We start from the raw sequence: 14,903 nt of genomic DNA, 5'->3' as shown, positions 1-14,903 counted from the left end.
TTCCTGGTATTGGCACAAAATAATTATGATGCCCTCGTCCTGATTCCTTTGCACTTTTCCAGGCTTGATGTGATGCTTGCATCTACTTTTATTCTCCTGTGATAAAGTCTACAATTTGTGAAGTCTAGTGTGAAGATCACCTAATAAATATATATTTCACTGGCTTCTAAAATAAGGCAGAAAAAGTTAACTTTTTTTTTTTTATGTTTTATTTCTGAGAGAGAGAGAGAGAGACAGCATGAGCAGAGGATGGTCAGAGAGAGAGGGAGACACAGAATCCAAAGCAGGCTCCAGGCTCTGAGCTGTCAGCACAGAGCCCAACGCGGGGCTCGAACCCACGAACCGTGAGATCATGACCTGAGCCGAAGTCAGACGCTTAACCGACTGAGCCACCCAGGCGCCCCGAAAAAGTTAGCATTTAATATTAACAAAATCAAAGATTGCTAAACCAATCAACAGTCCTCTTTGGTTATTTTTGTTTAAGGCTAACACCTCATGTGATATAATTAGTTTCTTACGTGTTGGTGGGCTTGTGATACACGGACCCTATTCTGATTGTTTTGTCCACGCTGACTTGTTTGATCCTCATAACAATTCTGTCTGGTGGATGCTACTATTATTTTACTTATAATGACAGAACAGAGGCACAGAGAGGTTACATGAGTTGTCCAAGGTTATTCAGCTAGTAAGTGACAGCACCAGAATTCAAACCCAAGCGGTCTGTCTACTTTCAGAGTCTGTGTAGTTACAAGTCGGTACACAACTCTGTCCTGTTGACAGACGAATGTGGAAAAGTGGATCCAGTCTCACCTAACCTATTTGGAATCCAGTCCATCATTCAAAAACAAAAACAGGGCAGCTACAAAATTTGCAAAAGATCTGGAGATCCACATGTTTGCATGGATTTTTCCAGAGACAGGCTATTAAAATCTAACCCATGAACATCTGGGAATGCTCCCTATGATTTATTTAATGAGGTCTCCACATCAGGAAAGTGGGGACCATTTCACTAGGTAGTGTCTACAGGCATTATGGCTCTTTGGGGACGCTCTACACAGGTGGTAGGATATAGTACAGCTGTCAACCCCAGCCAGCTGTATGTTCCAAAGCTGTGGCCCACTCCCCATCCTGAAAGCCAGAATCCTGAGCCTCCTGTGCCCCATCCTAATAAAAAGCAGTGTCTGCTCTGTGGATGAAGTTCTTGGCACGAAGACAGCAGAGGGAACGTGGACAGCTCTTCACCTGGAGAGGATTCAGTCTTGGAATCACGTCCCACCTAAACACAGGAAGAGCGTGTCGGCAACAGCGGTTGGAGGTCACGAGAACAGCTGCTTGGAAAACATGGCGCTCCCTTCAGTCCCTCCCCCTCAATGTCTTCCTTTTATTCTGCGGATCTGCAAATTGGAAGTTAGAAGAGAGGTGACTGGTCTCTCAGACAGGGTTGCCAGCTAAAATACGGGCCACCTAGTGAAGTTTTCCTACTGGAGACTGAGTGGAAGGGTGGAGTTACGGTATTTTAAAAGTGATGGAGGGGGGCGCCTGGGTGGCTTAGTCGGTTAAGCGTCCGACTTTCGCTTAGGTCATGATCTCACGGTTCGTGGGTTCGAGCCCCGCGTCGGGCTCTGTGCTGACTGCCGGCTCAGAGCGTGGAGCCTGTTTCAGAGACTGTGACTCCCTCTCTCTCTGACCCTCCCGTGCTCACGCTGTCTCTCTCTCTCCTAGAAATAAATAAAAATATTTAAAAAAAAAAAAGTGATGGAGGAAGTCTTCACTGAATAGCTGCTATAGGAAAAATATTAGGGTCATGGGAATATTCTTAGTGGAGGGAAGATTCGTGTAAAGTTACCAAGGCGTCTTTGTACCAGGCCTGGTGTCTTCCACAAACAGCAGCGAGGCCAGTGTGGCTGAGGTAGAACAGGACAGCAGGGGAAGAGATTGAGGTGGAGCCTGGGAGTCATCGCGCACCATGATGAACGCATTGCAGGATGTCAAGTTTTAGAGACTTCTATTCTGAGGGAAGTAGAGAGTATCGGCAGGTTTTGACAGAAGAGAAGCCAGATCCCCCTTTACAGTGTAGAAGATTCACTCTGGCCGCCACACGGAGAATGGACCGTCGCAGGAGTGGAAGCAGGGAAGCCGGTTGGTGCTCTTGAGGTGCACCCTGAGGTGCCCTGAGGTGACGGCCAGTAGCGAGAGAAGTGGCCCGGGGCTGGCTGCAGAGCGCCCTGATAGGCGGGCATGTGGGTTTGAGAGAAAAAGAGGCTTCAGGGAGGGACATGCTTGTTGCCAGGACCCTCAGGAAGACTGGCTTGCTGTCACATGAGCCCAGAAGCCTACAAGAAGAGCTTGCCTGGAGTGAGGCAGGCAAGGGAGGTCAGACTTCACTTTCGAGGATGCTGATTTTTAGAGACTTCTTAGGAATCTACATAGAGTTGTCAGCTAAGGAATTGGGTGTCTGAGCCTTGACTTCAGGAGAGAGGCGTGGACCTGGCTGTCTGGATTTAGAAGCCGTTGATAATACTTCGGAAGCTCTGACACTCAGTGAGATCAGCGCGGGGCAGGGATGGCCGAGGTGAGCACACCGGGAGCTCCCGGGAACCAGGTCCTGGAGAGAGGGGGCCCGGGCCATGGAAAGACAAAAGGAGGAGTTCGTAGATTCGGGGAAACTAATGAGGTGCGCCCAAAGGAAGGGAGCCATCAGCTATCCCCAGTGCTGCTGACCGGCCGGGAAAAGAACGGAGTTTTCATCTTTGGTTCTAATGACGTGGAGGTCATTTCTGAGAACTGAGGCGAAATCTGCCTAGAGAGGGTTTACGTCGAAAGGAAGAACCTTGCAGACAGTGAGCGTAGTCAATGCTTTCTAGGAGTTTTGCCACAAAGGTGAACAGAGACCCAGGTAAGGAGATGCATGCACAGCTTAGGTATCCCACCCGAATGACGTCTGTAGCAGATCGGCACGGAGAAGGACACTTACTAGGATGCTTCCTCAACAGTGATGGTTTATTAGACAAATCTTAGGGGCTTCTTATTTCCCCCCTCCCCTCTTAGCACCATCTTGGCAGAAAGGAAAGAGAACACAGGCCTGCATTCAATGGGCTCACTCAAAGCCAGAATACGTGAATGTGTACACATATTAAATTAAATAAAGAGCAGGCGGTGCTAAAACTTAGGTATTTGATGAGAACTTGTGGGGTTTTTTTTTTCCTTCATGTATATATGTTTAACGCTTCAGTAGTCCTCAGTACAAAACCAGAGACCCATTTTAGGATCATTTCGATCACTCTTCTGTGAAATGAGATGTGTGGCCATGTATCACCTACGTGCTTCCTAAAAATGCAATACTCCTGGCAAACACTCCTAAATTCTGATTAAACAGTTCTGTGGTGCCGTTCAGAAGTACATATTTTTCATAATCTCCCAAGTGATTCTCATGCAGTGGGTCCATTAACCAACCAGAGCAAGGGTGAATAGAAGTGAAATTATAGTATTTTTTAATTTTTCCCTACTAATAGCACTGTTTTCAATATTAGCAGAGAAAAATTAATCCTTTGGGCAATATGCTTTTATAGACTTCACAGAAGCATTGTACCAGCAGAATAAATTTAGATCCAGACTTCAGCACAGTCTGGGACATAGTGTTCAAAATAATTGTGATGCCTACATCATTACATTAATGGACCAAACCAATCGACTAGCCACAATTGAATCTGTGATCCTGATGGCAAGGTCCAATTGAATTCAGATTGAAAATGTTTTACGTCGCTTGAGGGCTAAATAGTTTTGATCTTCCATTCATAATTCTGTTCATGATTATTATCTAGCAATAAAAGCTGAGGAAGAATGTTTCCATTATACTATAGCATAAAATGGAACTTGCCTAGATTTTATCAACAAAAGATTCTTTTTCTCTCTCTGAGCTCTTGAAAACATTTATAAACTAAGCTGTAATTTTCTACATGTTGTAGGGATTGTAACAATTGGAGAGGAAAAGAAAATTTGCACCGTCTCTGAGAATTTCCTGAGGATGTGCGAATCCACTGAGGTAAATGTTTCTAAGCTGTTTATATCATCCAGATTTTAGCTTCCTTTGAAATATATATAATTTGAAAAAGATGTAGTTAAATCTATATCAAATTGTCCTGTTTTTCTCTCAGAGGCAATTTTACCCACAGTGATGCTATACAGGAGGACTGGAGAATGAATTTGAATGAGGTGCTCTATGCCAGTAAACATTATAACAAATGTATTTTTTCTAGAAATTTTTTCACTGTATTTTAATGAAATGTGAACATTTTTACTGTTATAAAGATGGAACGTAGCCTTATATTGCTACAAGATTATTGAAAACCATCATTATTAATCAGGATCTCATCTTTGTAATAAAATTATGTTGAAATGATGCAGTTGCCACAATTTAAATAATTTGCGAGAGAAAAGATACTGTCACAACGTTTTTGGATTGAGTAAGTGATTTATCCTAAGTGCGCTCTTATTAAAGATGTACAAAGTTCAAGGGGCGCCTGGGTGGCTTAGTCGGTTAAGCGTCCGACTTTCGCTTAGGTCATGATCTCGCANAAAAACAAAAACAAAAAACAAACAAAAAAAAAAGATGTACAAAGTTCTTGTTAGGAAGACAGCAGCAGTCCTGACCTCTCTTCTGCTTGTAATCCTGACACGTGTTTTGATTCTCTGTGGTTTCCTTTGCAGCTGAACATGACCTTCCACTTGTTCATTGTGGCACTGGCTGGGGCTGGGGCGGCAGTTATTGCTATGGTAAGACCCCAGAGTGCTGATGCTTGGCGTTTCAATTTGTAGGAGAAAGCTAGTTACCTGTAGAGATGATCATGTGTCTCCCATCCTGAAGTCCACATGAATCCTCTTTATTTTAATATCAGTAAAAGGGGGGGAGGCAGAAACAATGGGCCTATAAATAAGTTGAAAAACAAGGCTTCACCTGAAAAAGCATTATCATTACAAGAGAGACAGTATTTGGCCAGCAGTTTAAGGATCCGAACATTCAGTAATATTGGCAACATTAACACAAATAAGTGAATTCATTCGTGTTGCAGATACTAGGTTACATTCACATAAAAAAACCCTCTCTGTAGCAAAGAGGTACTTATCAGTGTGAATTCTAAGTCATCTAATCAATTGCTTAACTTACATTATCCGTTTCTTCCCCTTATTTAAGAACATGAAAAAGCCATATTGAGTCACTTATGAAAAAAGAATTAATTTATTCCTAACAAAGACCTTGGTAGTTTTACGTCGTTTCTTTTATATCTCATTTTGTCCAGAAATATTAAGAACAAGTTCTTAAAGTTAGGCTCGTGCAGAGTTTGGTGGGGCTACAGTGTTCCAGACGCTCACTCTTCCTCTGCAGCTCACCGTGACAGCCAGTTTGCTCACTGGTCGACCAGACCCCAACAGTAGACAGATAACTCGGAGCATCAGTAATAGTTCTTGCAGTCAAGCCCTTCGGTCCTTATTTCCACATCCTTGTATACAAAATCATAGTACAAAAATAAAATAGTATAGAACTCTAGAAGGTTCCCAGTAACCTCACAAATATTACAGCCAATTCGATATGTGAAAAATGGTGAATTAATTTGGTGCTGACACATGGTCTCGTGTGTTGGTGAAAGGAACCCTTTAAAACAAAACGAGAGTCTTTTACCTCTTGTCAAAGAATAAAAGTAGAGATGGAGCACCTGGGTGGCTCAATCGGTTGAGCATCCGACTTTGTCTCAGGTCATGAGCTCGTGGTTTGTGAGATCGAGCCCCACATCGGACTTACTGCTGTCAGACTGTCCGTGCAGAGCCTGCTTCAGATCCCCTGTCCCCCTCTCTGTGCCCTTCTACCACTTGCAATCTCCCAAAAATAAATATTTTTTAAAAAGGAGTAAAAGCAGGAATAATCAGTGCTAATGAGCTAATGGGCCATTTCCAGACTAGTTATTTTTAGTGACTTTATGAACACTTATGTATTGAGTGAGATCTGATTCTGCTTTGCTAAAAATTATTTTTCAAAATAACAGAAATGACTGTGTCAGTCCTAAAGTGAATTTTCAGACATTTTGTTAATTAATCATACTAATTGTTCAACATTTTAGATTTAGTATATCAGTCTGTACATAGGAATTTTATTTCAGAATAGGATGTGCTTAATAAGATCATGTTGGCTGATTAACTGAAGGGATCACAATGAAACAATCAGCAAAGGCTTTATATCCTCAGCCTGAAATCAGTGCTTACATATGCCCTGGGGAAGCATTATATGTTCTGGGCAGTGATGTTCCAAACACTCATGGTCCCAAGAAGCACCCAGCCTGGCTCTGAGATAAGAGGAAACATCTGTTCGTGCACACGTTCCTGTGCGATGGGTGATTTTTAGGGACTTGTGCACATTCAAGCAATATACAGTTATGTTTTAGAGGTCTACCAAAGCACTTCTTGAAAGGAGATATGTAATAGAGTATTTGTCCACATTTGCTACCTACGTGTGTGAAAAATTCTGTGTAAAAATGCGTGCCTTTTAGACATACATAAGTGAAAAGTACCTGTCGAAAGGAATAGTGTTATTTAAATTTCCCTAAAAATGCTTACTCTGAAAGGACTCTGTTATCAAAAAGATCTTATGATAATAGATATTTAAATGTTTTATATTTCTTAATGAATCTGTACTTTGCATAAATTTATATATATATAACTTGATATATATGTATATATATCAAGCCACAAGTGTTTAGAGTATTATTTTTTAAGTACTAAGAATCCTTTTGGATATCTGAAATTATGCCAAGCATAAGTTCCTTAAGAAATACATAACATCTAACTGTTGATTGATATCAGTATATATTTCCGATTTATTAGCTCTGAGAATAGGTTTTAGGAGACAGGGATAATATAACAATAATTACTGCTTCTGTTCCTGGTACCAATACTACTACCAATAGTCCTGTTGTTAGCTAATATTTCTTTCAACCTCACTGTTGAAAGCACTGTCAAATGCTTAAATCCACGAATACATTCAATAGTCGTAATACAGCAATGGTCATTAACTTCATCACAGACTCTTGCAACACTCAAAGTATACTACTGTCATTACTTCTACTTTAGAGATGAGAAAACGGAGATAAATTGTTCTCTACCAAAATATTTAAAACATCATCCGGAATTTAAGACAGAGATTGTGAGGATTTGTATGAAAACTAACACGCGATGGACTCCATTATTTTTCAGAGATGTTAGAAAGCTCTGTAGATGCTAGCAAAACATGTCCACCTGGCCTTGCACCAGGAATCCAGGGACCACTGTTCGTCTCCCGAGGGACAATAATGAGCCTGGCAGCTTGTGTCCCCCTAAGGCCAGAGGAAATGTCTGCAGACCTTCCAGAAAATGTCAGTTTCTGAACCTGAATGACTCTGAAGCTCGTATCTGTATTTCACTCATGCATATTTGATAATAATTTAGGGGTCCTGTTTTCTCAGGCTTTAAAAGGAAAGTTTTTGTGCATCTAAAAATTTATTCATTCATGTGAAACATGTTTTGAGTAACCGCTTCTTACTAAACACTCTCCACAGCACTCAGCTTTCACAGCAACAGCAGCAGAGCGCCACCTGAATCTGGTTACGTGCAGAAACTCTGTTCGGTCCTCACATATGTAGCAAGGGGGTTTTTCACTCTGAAAGTGACATAGAGTAGAAAGATAGAATGCACAGCTCCTATTGCATGTGGCTTACAATTTCCACTAAACAAAATACATTTCAGAGGAAATAGAACATTCTGGAACATCTTATTGGTATGCATCTTTTCCCATATTGCCATGTCAAAACTGCCATTTTTTTTCCTACTGCCTGTTGACTGCCTTCACCTGTCGCAGTAGTGCCCATTTAGAATGAACTTTGTATTTTTTATTTCTGTCTGTACTTTTCTAAAACCAACCTACCTGCTGTCTTTCGGCGTACTCCTGGCTAATCAAAATGTTAGTGTTTTACTTTACTAAATTATGGGTAAAAAGATTGCCCACCCTTTAAAGTTCAGATCAAGAAAAATATGAGCAACTCACTTTCTCCTTCATATTCATCCATTGAAATCCATCATTTGGAAAAGTGCCTTGTCTCCCCCATGGCCCAAGAGTGAGGGAAAGGAAAGAAAAGCAAACAAGTAATCTCCTAGCTGAGTCCATTCAGGTCAAATCAGGACCTTCATTACTTGAGTAATTTCATTACTCGAGACAGGTCAGGAGCTTCCTTCCAGAACATAGCACTCTTCCAGCTATTGTGAATGGGTGTCAGCATACATAGGACCCAATACTTGCTCTCTTACAGTTAACAGTCTAAAGGAGACTGCAAAATTCAGTGTGTGGAAAATTAACTTGATCCATTCACAGGTTTATCTTGGGGTTTCCGTGATCCCTCTTTCTGCTGCATAGCAGGCAATCTTACATCCTCCCATTAACTCGAAGTTGTTGAGACTCAAGCTGTGTAAGCAACTATTTTCTGTTACGGATTGGAAAACATAGGTACACGAACACAGAACATAGAATCTTTTGGTTTGGGTAAGTGAGGTCAGAATGGACAGGACACATCACAGAAAGATTAAGAATCAACCTTGGATGTTCCAGAATTGAAAAGAAGAAAAAGAGATACTGAAGGAAAGGGAGCTGCGAAAATACTGTCCTACAACCGGAGACGTGAGAAGGAAAAATATATCTGTTCATTCTGTTACCACAGAAATGTTGCTTCTGTCTTATGAGCAGACATATTCTATCTAAGCGTGTAATGTGAATCTCCCTTTCCTGGTAGCAAGGAAAGAAATAGCAAGGTGTGTCGAAGACCTGGTAGCGAGGTGTATTGAAGACCCTGAACAGACTTCCGGTATAAATTATTTCTGTCTTTGACTAGGTCCACTACCTTATGGTTCTGTCTGCCAACTGGGCTTACGTGAAGGATGCCTGCCGGATGCAGAAATACGAGGACATCAAGTCGAAGGAGGAGCAAGAGCTTCATGACATCCACTCTACTCGCTCCAAAGAGCGACTCAACGCGTACACATAAATCAGCCCTTCCCGTCCTTTCTGCCGTTCAGATGCATTGGTGTTTAACTAAGGGCCATCCAACCATCCAACCTTTTGAAAAATAAAATATGGAAGTGCTTCTCATCAGTGATATGTAGGATGACTTATGGATCACCTGAACACAATCCTTTATTGTTGAGCACTTAGCTTCCTAATGTGTTAAATTGGTGTGATCAGATCTCTTCTACAAGCTCCTATCCAGCCTTATCCTTTTTTAAATTTCTCAAACTCGTTTAATAATTCCGTAAGATTGAAGATCCTAACGTTGTCACATGCAGAGATTTATTTGATTTTTAGCCACTCCCCATGTGTTAATACATAACACCTTTTGCATTATTTCTTATGTTTTGAGAAGAAAAATAGCTTTTTATACTTTTTAGTTTTGATTTTGGTAACTAGTTTAACTACAGGTAACCTTCAAAGGGACCATTGTACATTACGAACAATAGACAGAGATGGTGTCGTGATGACTCTTCTTGAAATAAAGAAATCCTGTCTGGAGGTCCGGGGCCACATCATACTGGCCCTGGTTCACGTTCTCATCAATCTAAGGTGCAATTTCTAAATTTGTAAGAGTAGGATTAAAAAAAAAAAAGTGCTTCTTATCTTTGTTAACATTGTATTTTTTTCTTGATGTACTTAAAAGGAATTTCTCTCTGATTACTCATGTTTCTGTTGTGAGCACGTAGAAACTGACGCTAATGCATGGCTAGCTGCCTTTTTAAGATTGTGACACCAGATTTACCTTTTCAAGTTTAGTATAGAGACAATTTTAATGGAAATAACTACTGTGAACTATTGAAGAATGATCTCTTTGTGATTTAAGCTGTGGCTGGATTGGAACTTTTAATATGCTAATGTGGAACATTAATTACCTTTATGAAGGTGGTATATTAAAAATAAGCACACTAACCCCTCGGAAGTTGTTTTACCTACTTTAAAACGTTCTAACGGATTGCACCTCTGTAAACTATCCCTCCGATGTATATGATATATTTGAAAAGGCTTCCATTAATATAATAGTTTTGCTTGCAGCCTTCCGATCTATGTTGGTTTACCTGTAGCGTTTTTTAAAGTGTGGTCAGAGGCCACTATAGAATGTATCCCTCCCGAGTGTAGTGATATATCTGTGTTTTAATTTGAAGTCGTTTTAACCAAATGTTCATTCATGATCATTTATAAGAAGTACCTATATCAAAGGAATAAAAAAAAAGAAAAAAAGCAATCAGTATTACTGGACCAAAATTGGTGTTTGTTTTAACCTTGACTCTTCTTTTGATTCAATCTAATGCTACAAGAATGCTGTAAAGTATCTTTTAAAATGATGTAGCCTGACAAGGCATTTTGGTCAGTGTATAAAAATTAGGTAGTATTGTGCACTGATTTGACCATTGTGAAATCTTTGCTCAGTGTAAGTGCATTTCTAATAAAATTTATGAGTGAAACAATCTTTGTACAACGACTAGTCATGCATCATCTGTAATTTTACAAGTTCTTGTAGTAGGTAGAGGGGTATTACTAGAGTTATCTGTGGCATGATTATGCATTCTGTAGTATTATTTAATTAATTTGGGGTTTTGCTTCTTTTTTTTTACACGTAGATTATCTTACTGGTTCAACATTTTTTCTGATATATGCAGTATTACAGATATTCAGCAAAAGTATTAACGGGCTTCTTTAAAATTCTATATTATAGTGTTTCAGTTCTGTGTCTTAACAGTTTGTGATGATTTTTAAAACTGTCTTTTAAACTTATGTAATGATGTTGATGCTTTTGGCTCTTTTTTTTCCTGGTATTAGAGTTTGTATTTTCACAAAGAGTGCTTTGTAGCAGGCATTACAATTAATCTGTTTTGTACATAAATGTGCCAACAGCTTGATGGTGGCGTTTTTGAAATGTAGAACGAAGTGCTTGCAAAATGTAATAAATACACTTGTGTACTTTGTGTACTTATTATTCGTTTCTGCAGTGTGTTTTTTTTGGTGTGTTTTTCTTTGTTTTGTTTATTCCTCTCTCCTCTGTGTGTACTCTTTCCAGATACAATGGATGCTGTCTTTTTAGGATGCTTGTGACCTCAACTGAGCTGACCCGAACACTGAACTGAAAATTCTTTGCATGGCATACAGAATAGGAAGCCCAGAGGGCTGGGGCGAGGGCAAGGGCAGAAAGATTTCGGAGGCCATTTCATTTAGTGAATGATAACAACATCCGAGTTCCGCTGTTTCCTTGCCTAATTTCTATTGTTTTGTGTTTTCTTTAGAGCTTCATAAACTAATAGAGACACAAAAAAGACTAATTCAAGTCAGAAAGAAAAATGATTTCTTGGTTCACTTCAAACCATCAAGGTGAGAGCAATTAAATGGAAAAAATATGTATTTTCTAGACTTTTTGTTTGTTTGGGTTGTAACTTCTTCTGGCCAAAGTAGAAGTGACAATTTGTAAATAAGATGGCAGTCAATAGAAATCTTAATTTTCACAAGACCTAAGTAACTGTGCTAGTCTTTACTTATTTATTTATTATCATGAATGGTGACTTGAAAATTTCATGCACTTACATAACAAGTATCTACAGTAATGATAAGCAGATCTGGACAAAATGTCTTATGTTTTAAAAAATCACTTTTAAGACAATAAGAAAATAATCACATATCTAAATCTTATTAAATGGCAATTTTTATTCTTTTCAGGGTTTATGGAATTCTTAGCATAGCAAGAAGAAAATAAAGAATTATATGTTAAAGATTATCAGCATGAACAGAAATTTCACACGATAATACTTTTTTTTTTCAATGTTTATTTTTGAGAGAGAGAGAGTAGAGAAGCTGGGAGGAACAGAGAGAGAGAGAGAGAGAGAGAGAGAGAGAGGATCCAAAGCAGGCTCTGTGCTGTCAGCGCAGAGCCAGACCTGGGGCTTGAACTCATGAACCTTGAGATTATGACTGGAGTCAAAGTTGGATGCTTAACCCACTGAGCTACCCAGGTGCCCCACATGATAATGTTTTTCAAAGAAACTGATCATTGTAAGATAATTATATTTTTTGAAAACTTTGAAGTCCATTTCTATTTGGGAAAATACGTATTTATGTTTAAAGAAAGTAATTTCCCTTCGGGATTTTTTTTTTATCTCCTAGCTTTATTGAGTATTATATTGACGTATAAGCCTTTTGGACATTATAAAGCTAATGTGAAGACCAAGGAAATTACTCGCTTTGAGAGGAAAATGTGTGTTGGCTTTGGCTTCCTTGAAGTCCATTTACTTCTTCAAGTTAAAACTTAGAAATGGCAGATTCCGATTTATTCACTAAAGAACAAGTAAAGTTGACTTCTATCTTTGCCTTTTAGACAAAACAGAAAGGTATCCTTTCAAAGTATATTCCATTTAAGTAACTCAGTAGTTTACATGTGCTTCACATGATGAAAGTTGATTAAACTATGATACTTTGAGAAACACTCTTAAGTGTTCTGTGAGCTTTTCAGACAGCAGACCATTTGAAGTCCGTGGAGGCAAGTCTTTAAGTGCTGCCGGCTCACATGTGACCCTCTCCCTCCTGGCTTAAATAAAACCCCCACGCTTTGAGTGTTTTCTCACAGAAATGAATTTTACCTGTTGGATCATTTTAGATCCTTTCTGCCCTTTTCCACAAAATTACAACATACTTGAAAATTGGAAAAGAACTTAGAAAACGCAATATGTTGACTTAAATTCATTATTAAATGAATTAATGACACAAATAAAACACTAAATGAAATAATATCAAAATGAAATAAAATTTACCTAGACCACTGTATTATTTTAAGTTTACTGAGAGAGAGAGAGAGTCCCACGCAGACTCTGCACTGTCAGAGCAGAGCCTAACACGGGGCTCGATCTCATAAACCATGAGATCATGACATGAACCAAAATTAAGAGTGAGATGCTTAACTGACTGAGGCACCCAGATGCCCCTAGACCAGTCTCTATTTCTAACCTGTGTAACCCCCTCTACAAAGGGAGTTTGTAGATTTTATTATACAAACAAAGTAAAACAAGTAGACGATGGGGGAATACAAAATAGGAAAGAGAAGAGATCCAAAAACTTCTGCCATTATACTTGGACCAAGAGGGAGAAAGAAAAGAGCAGAGTTACTGGAAGACATAAATTGCTGGGAGGTGCACTGATTTTTAGACCTAAAGTAAGAAATGCAAAAACCAAAGGTCCAAGAAGTAACAGCCTACAAAATTAAAAAGAAATGCAGAAAACATTTGGGGCCACAGCAGCTATTTCCTTCAGCACTCGATGTACCTGAGTAAACACCCCCACCCTCCTGCCCTTGCAGAAAGGACACCCCTTCCTCCAGCAACAGCTGAGGTCCAGGCTTCAGAAGAGCTAATCCCACTAAGTCACCCAACTTCGCTGCNGTGTTTGGCTTAAAAAAGAAATGTTGCAATTTATTTGCTTTTTTATTGTTTCAACAATTATTTTTGTCTCTTGGGGGCCACCCTCATGGGGAGGGTGTTATCCCAGGACAGATCCGACTCTCGTGAGTCAACCCCTCCGAAATGCTGACTGTGTAGGTAAGCCCCCGACTTCCTGCATTGATTTTTTCACCATGCCTAGGAAGTACTGACACTTTTTTCTCAGAAGGATTTGCACCAAGTGTCACAAGTAAACATCCCCATTTTTTAAAACTTGTTTTTTTATATTTTATTTCTGAAAAAGAGAGAGACAGCGTGAGCAGGGGAGGGTCAGAGAGAGAGAGAGATACAGAATCTGAAGCAGGCTCCAGGCTCTGAGCTGTCAGCACAGAGCCTGACGCGGGGCTTGAACCCACAAAGCATGAGATCATGACCCGAGCCAAAGTCGGACCCTCAACCGACTGAGCCACCCAGGCGCCCCTAAACATCCCCATTTTGACATTGATTTGTTCAGTTGACATGGCAGAGAAGATTCAGTTACAGGATCCAATAAAAATCCGATAAAAATACAGTGATAAAATTTAAAACACTACATGACCTACCTCTGTGCTATCAATCGATAAGTGTTTAGAATTGGCAAGTTTCTTGGGGTTTTTGTAGATCTTTTTTAAAATTCATCACTGACATTGATGAATCACTGCTATATGAAATCTGTTAATCGCTTTAAAATCTTATATAGCAGACATATAGTATCTCATTGATTAAACTATGAAAAGCCATAATGTCAACTTAGCCCTTCAATAGAGAAGAGAGGAGGGGGTGCCTGGGTGGTTCAGTCAGTTAAGCATCCGACTTCAGCCCAGGTCATGATCTCCCATTCAGGGGCTGGAGCCCACGTGTCGGGCTCTGGGCTGACAGCTCAGAGCCTGGAGCCTGTTTTGGATTCTGGGTCTCCCTCTCTCTCTGACCTTCCCCTACTCAACTCATTCACTCTCTCTCTCTCCCTCTCTCTCTCAGAAATAAATAAAACATTTTAAAAAATTTTTAAATGGGAGAGGATTCTCAGAAACACAAAATGGGTTTTAAGGAATTATGACATCATTTGGAGGAAAGATTTAATAATCCAGCAGAATTACTTTCATACAGCTGAAAGAGCTGCCTCGTTCTGAACTTCCCATAGCCTCCAGCCTTCAGGTTATAAGTTACATTTGCTTTTCTCTCTGTACACAGTATTCATAATGATTACTGTGTTCTTCATCTTTCTATTTGTGCATACCATGGGATTGGGCCTTCAAGAGAAAAAGCAACGTCCTATATGAGAACTGAATGCTAACAAGCTAGGAGTCTTCCTGAATGACGCCTTCCTGGTCTTAAAATAATTTCACTTTTTAAAAAGCCCCCTAGATCATACCTAGTCTGTGGTATAG

At 39.8% G+C, this 14,903-nt stretch overlaps 1 protein-coding gene across 1 annotated transcript in view; it reads left to right on the top strand.

Annotated features, from left to right (window-relative positions):
• Positions 1-11,033, top strand: part of GPM6A (glycoprotein M6A) — a 162,446-nt gene extending 151,413 nt beyond the window's left edge. Inside the window, exons 5-7 of the mRNA XM_077779071.1 lie at positions 3,966-4,042; positions 4,708-4,773; positions 8,907-11,033. Of these exons, the coding sequence (XP_077635197.1) occupies positions 3,966-4,042; positions 4,708-4,773; positions 8,907-9,059 (296 nt within the window). The 3' untranslated portion in view covers positions 9,060-11,033. The remainder of the gene's footprint in view (positions 1-3,965; positions 4,043-4,707; positions 4,774-8,906) is intronic.
• The last annotated feature ends 3,870 nt before the right edge of the window (positions 11,034-14,903 follow it).

The sequence above is a fragment of the Crocuta crocuta genome, unplaced genomic scaffold, assembly GCF_008692635.1.
Source record: "Crocuta crocuta isolate KB4526 unplaced genomic scaffold, BGI_CrCroc_1.0 scaffold88, whole genome shotgun sequence".
NCBI lineage: Eukaryota > Metazoa > Chordata > Mammalia > Carnivora > Hyaenidae > Crocuta > Crocuta crocuta.
Note: the sequence above shows the minus strand (reverse complement) of the source record. Positions and strands in the feature narration are given on the sequence as shown.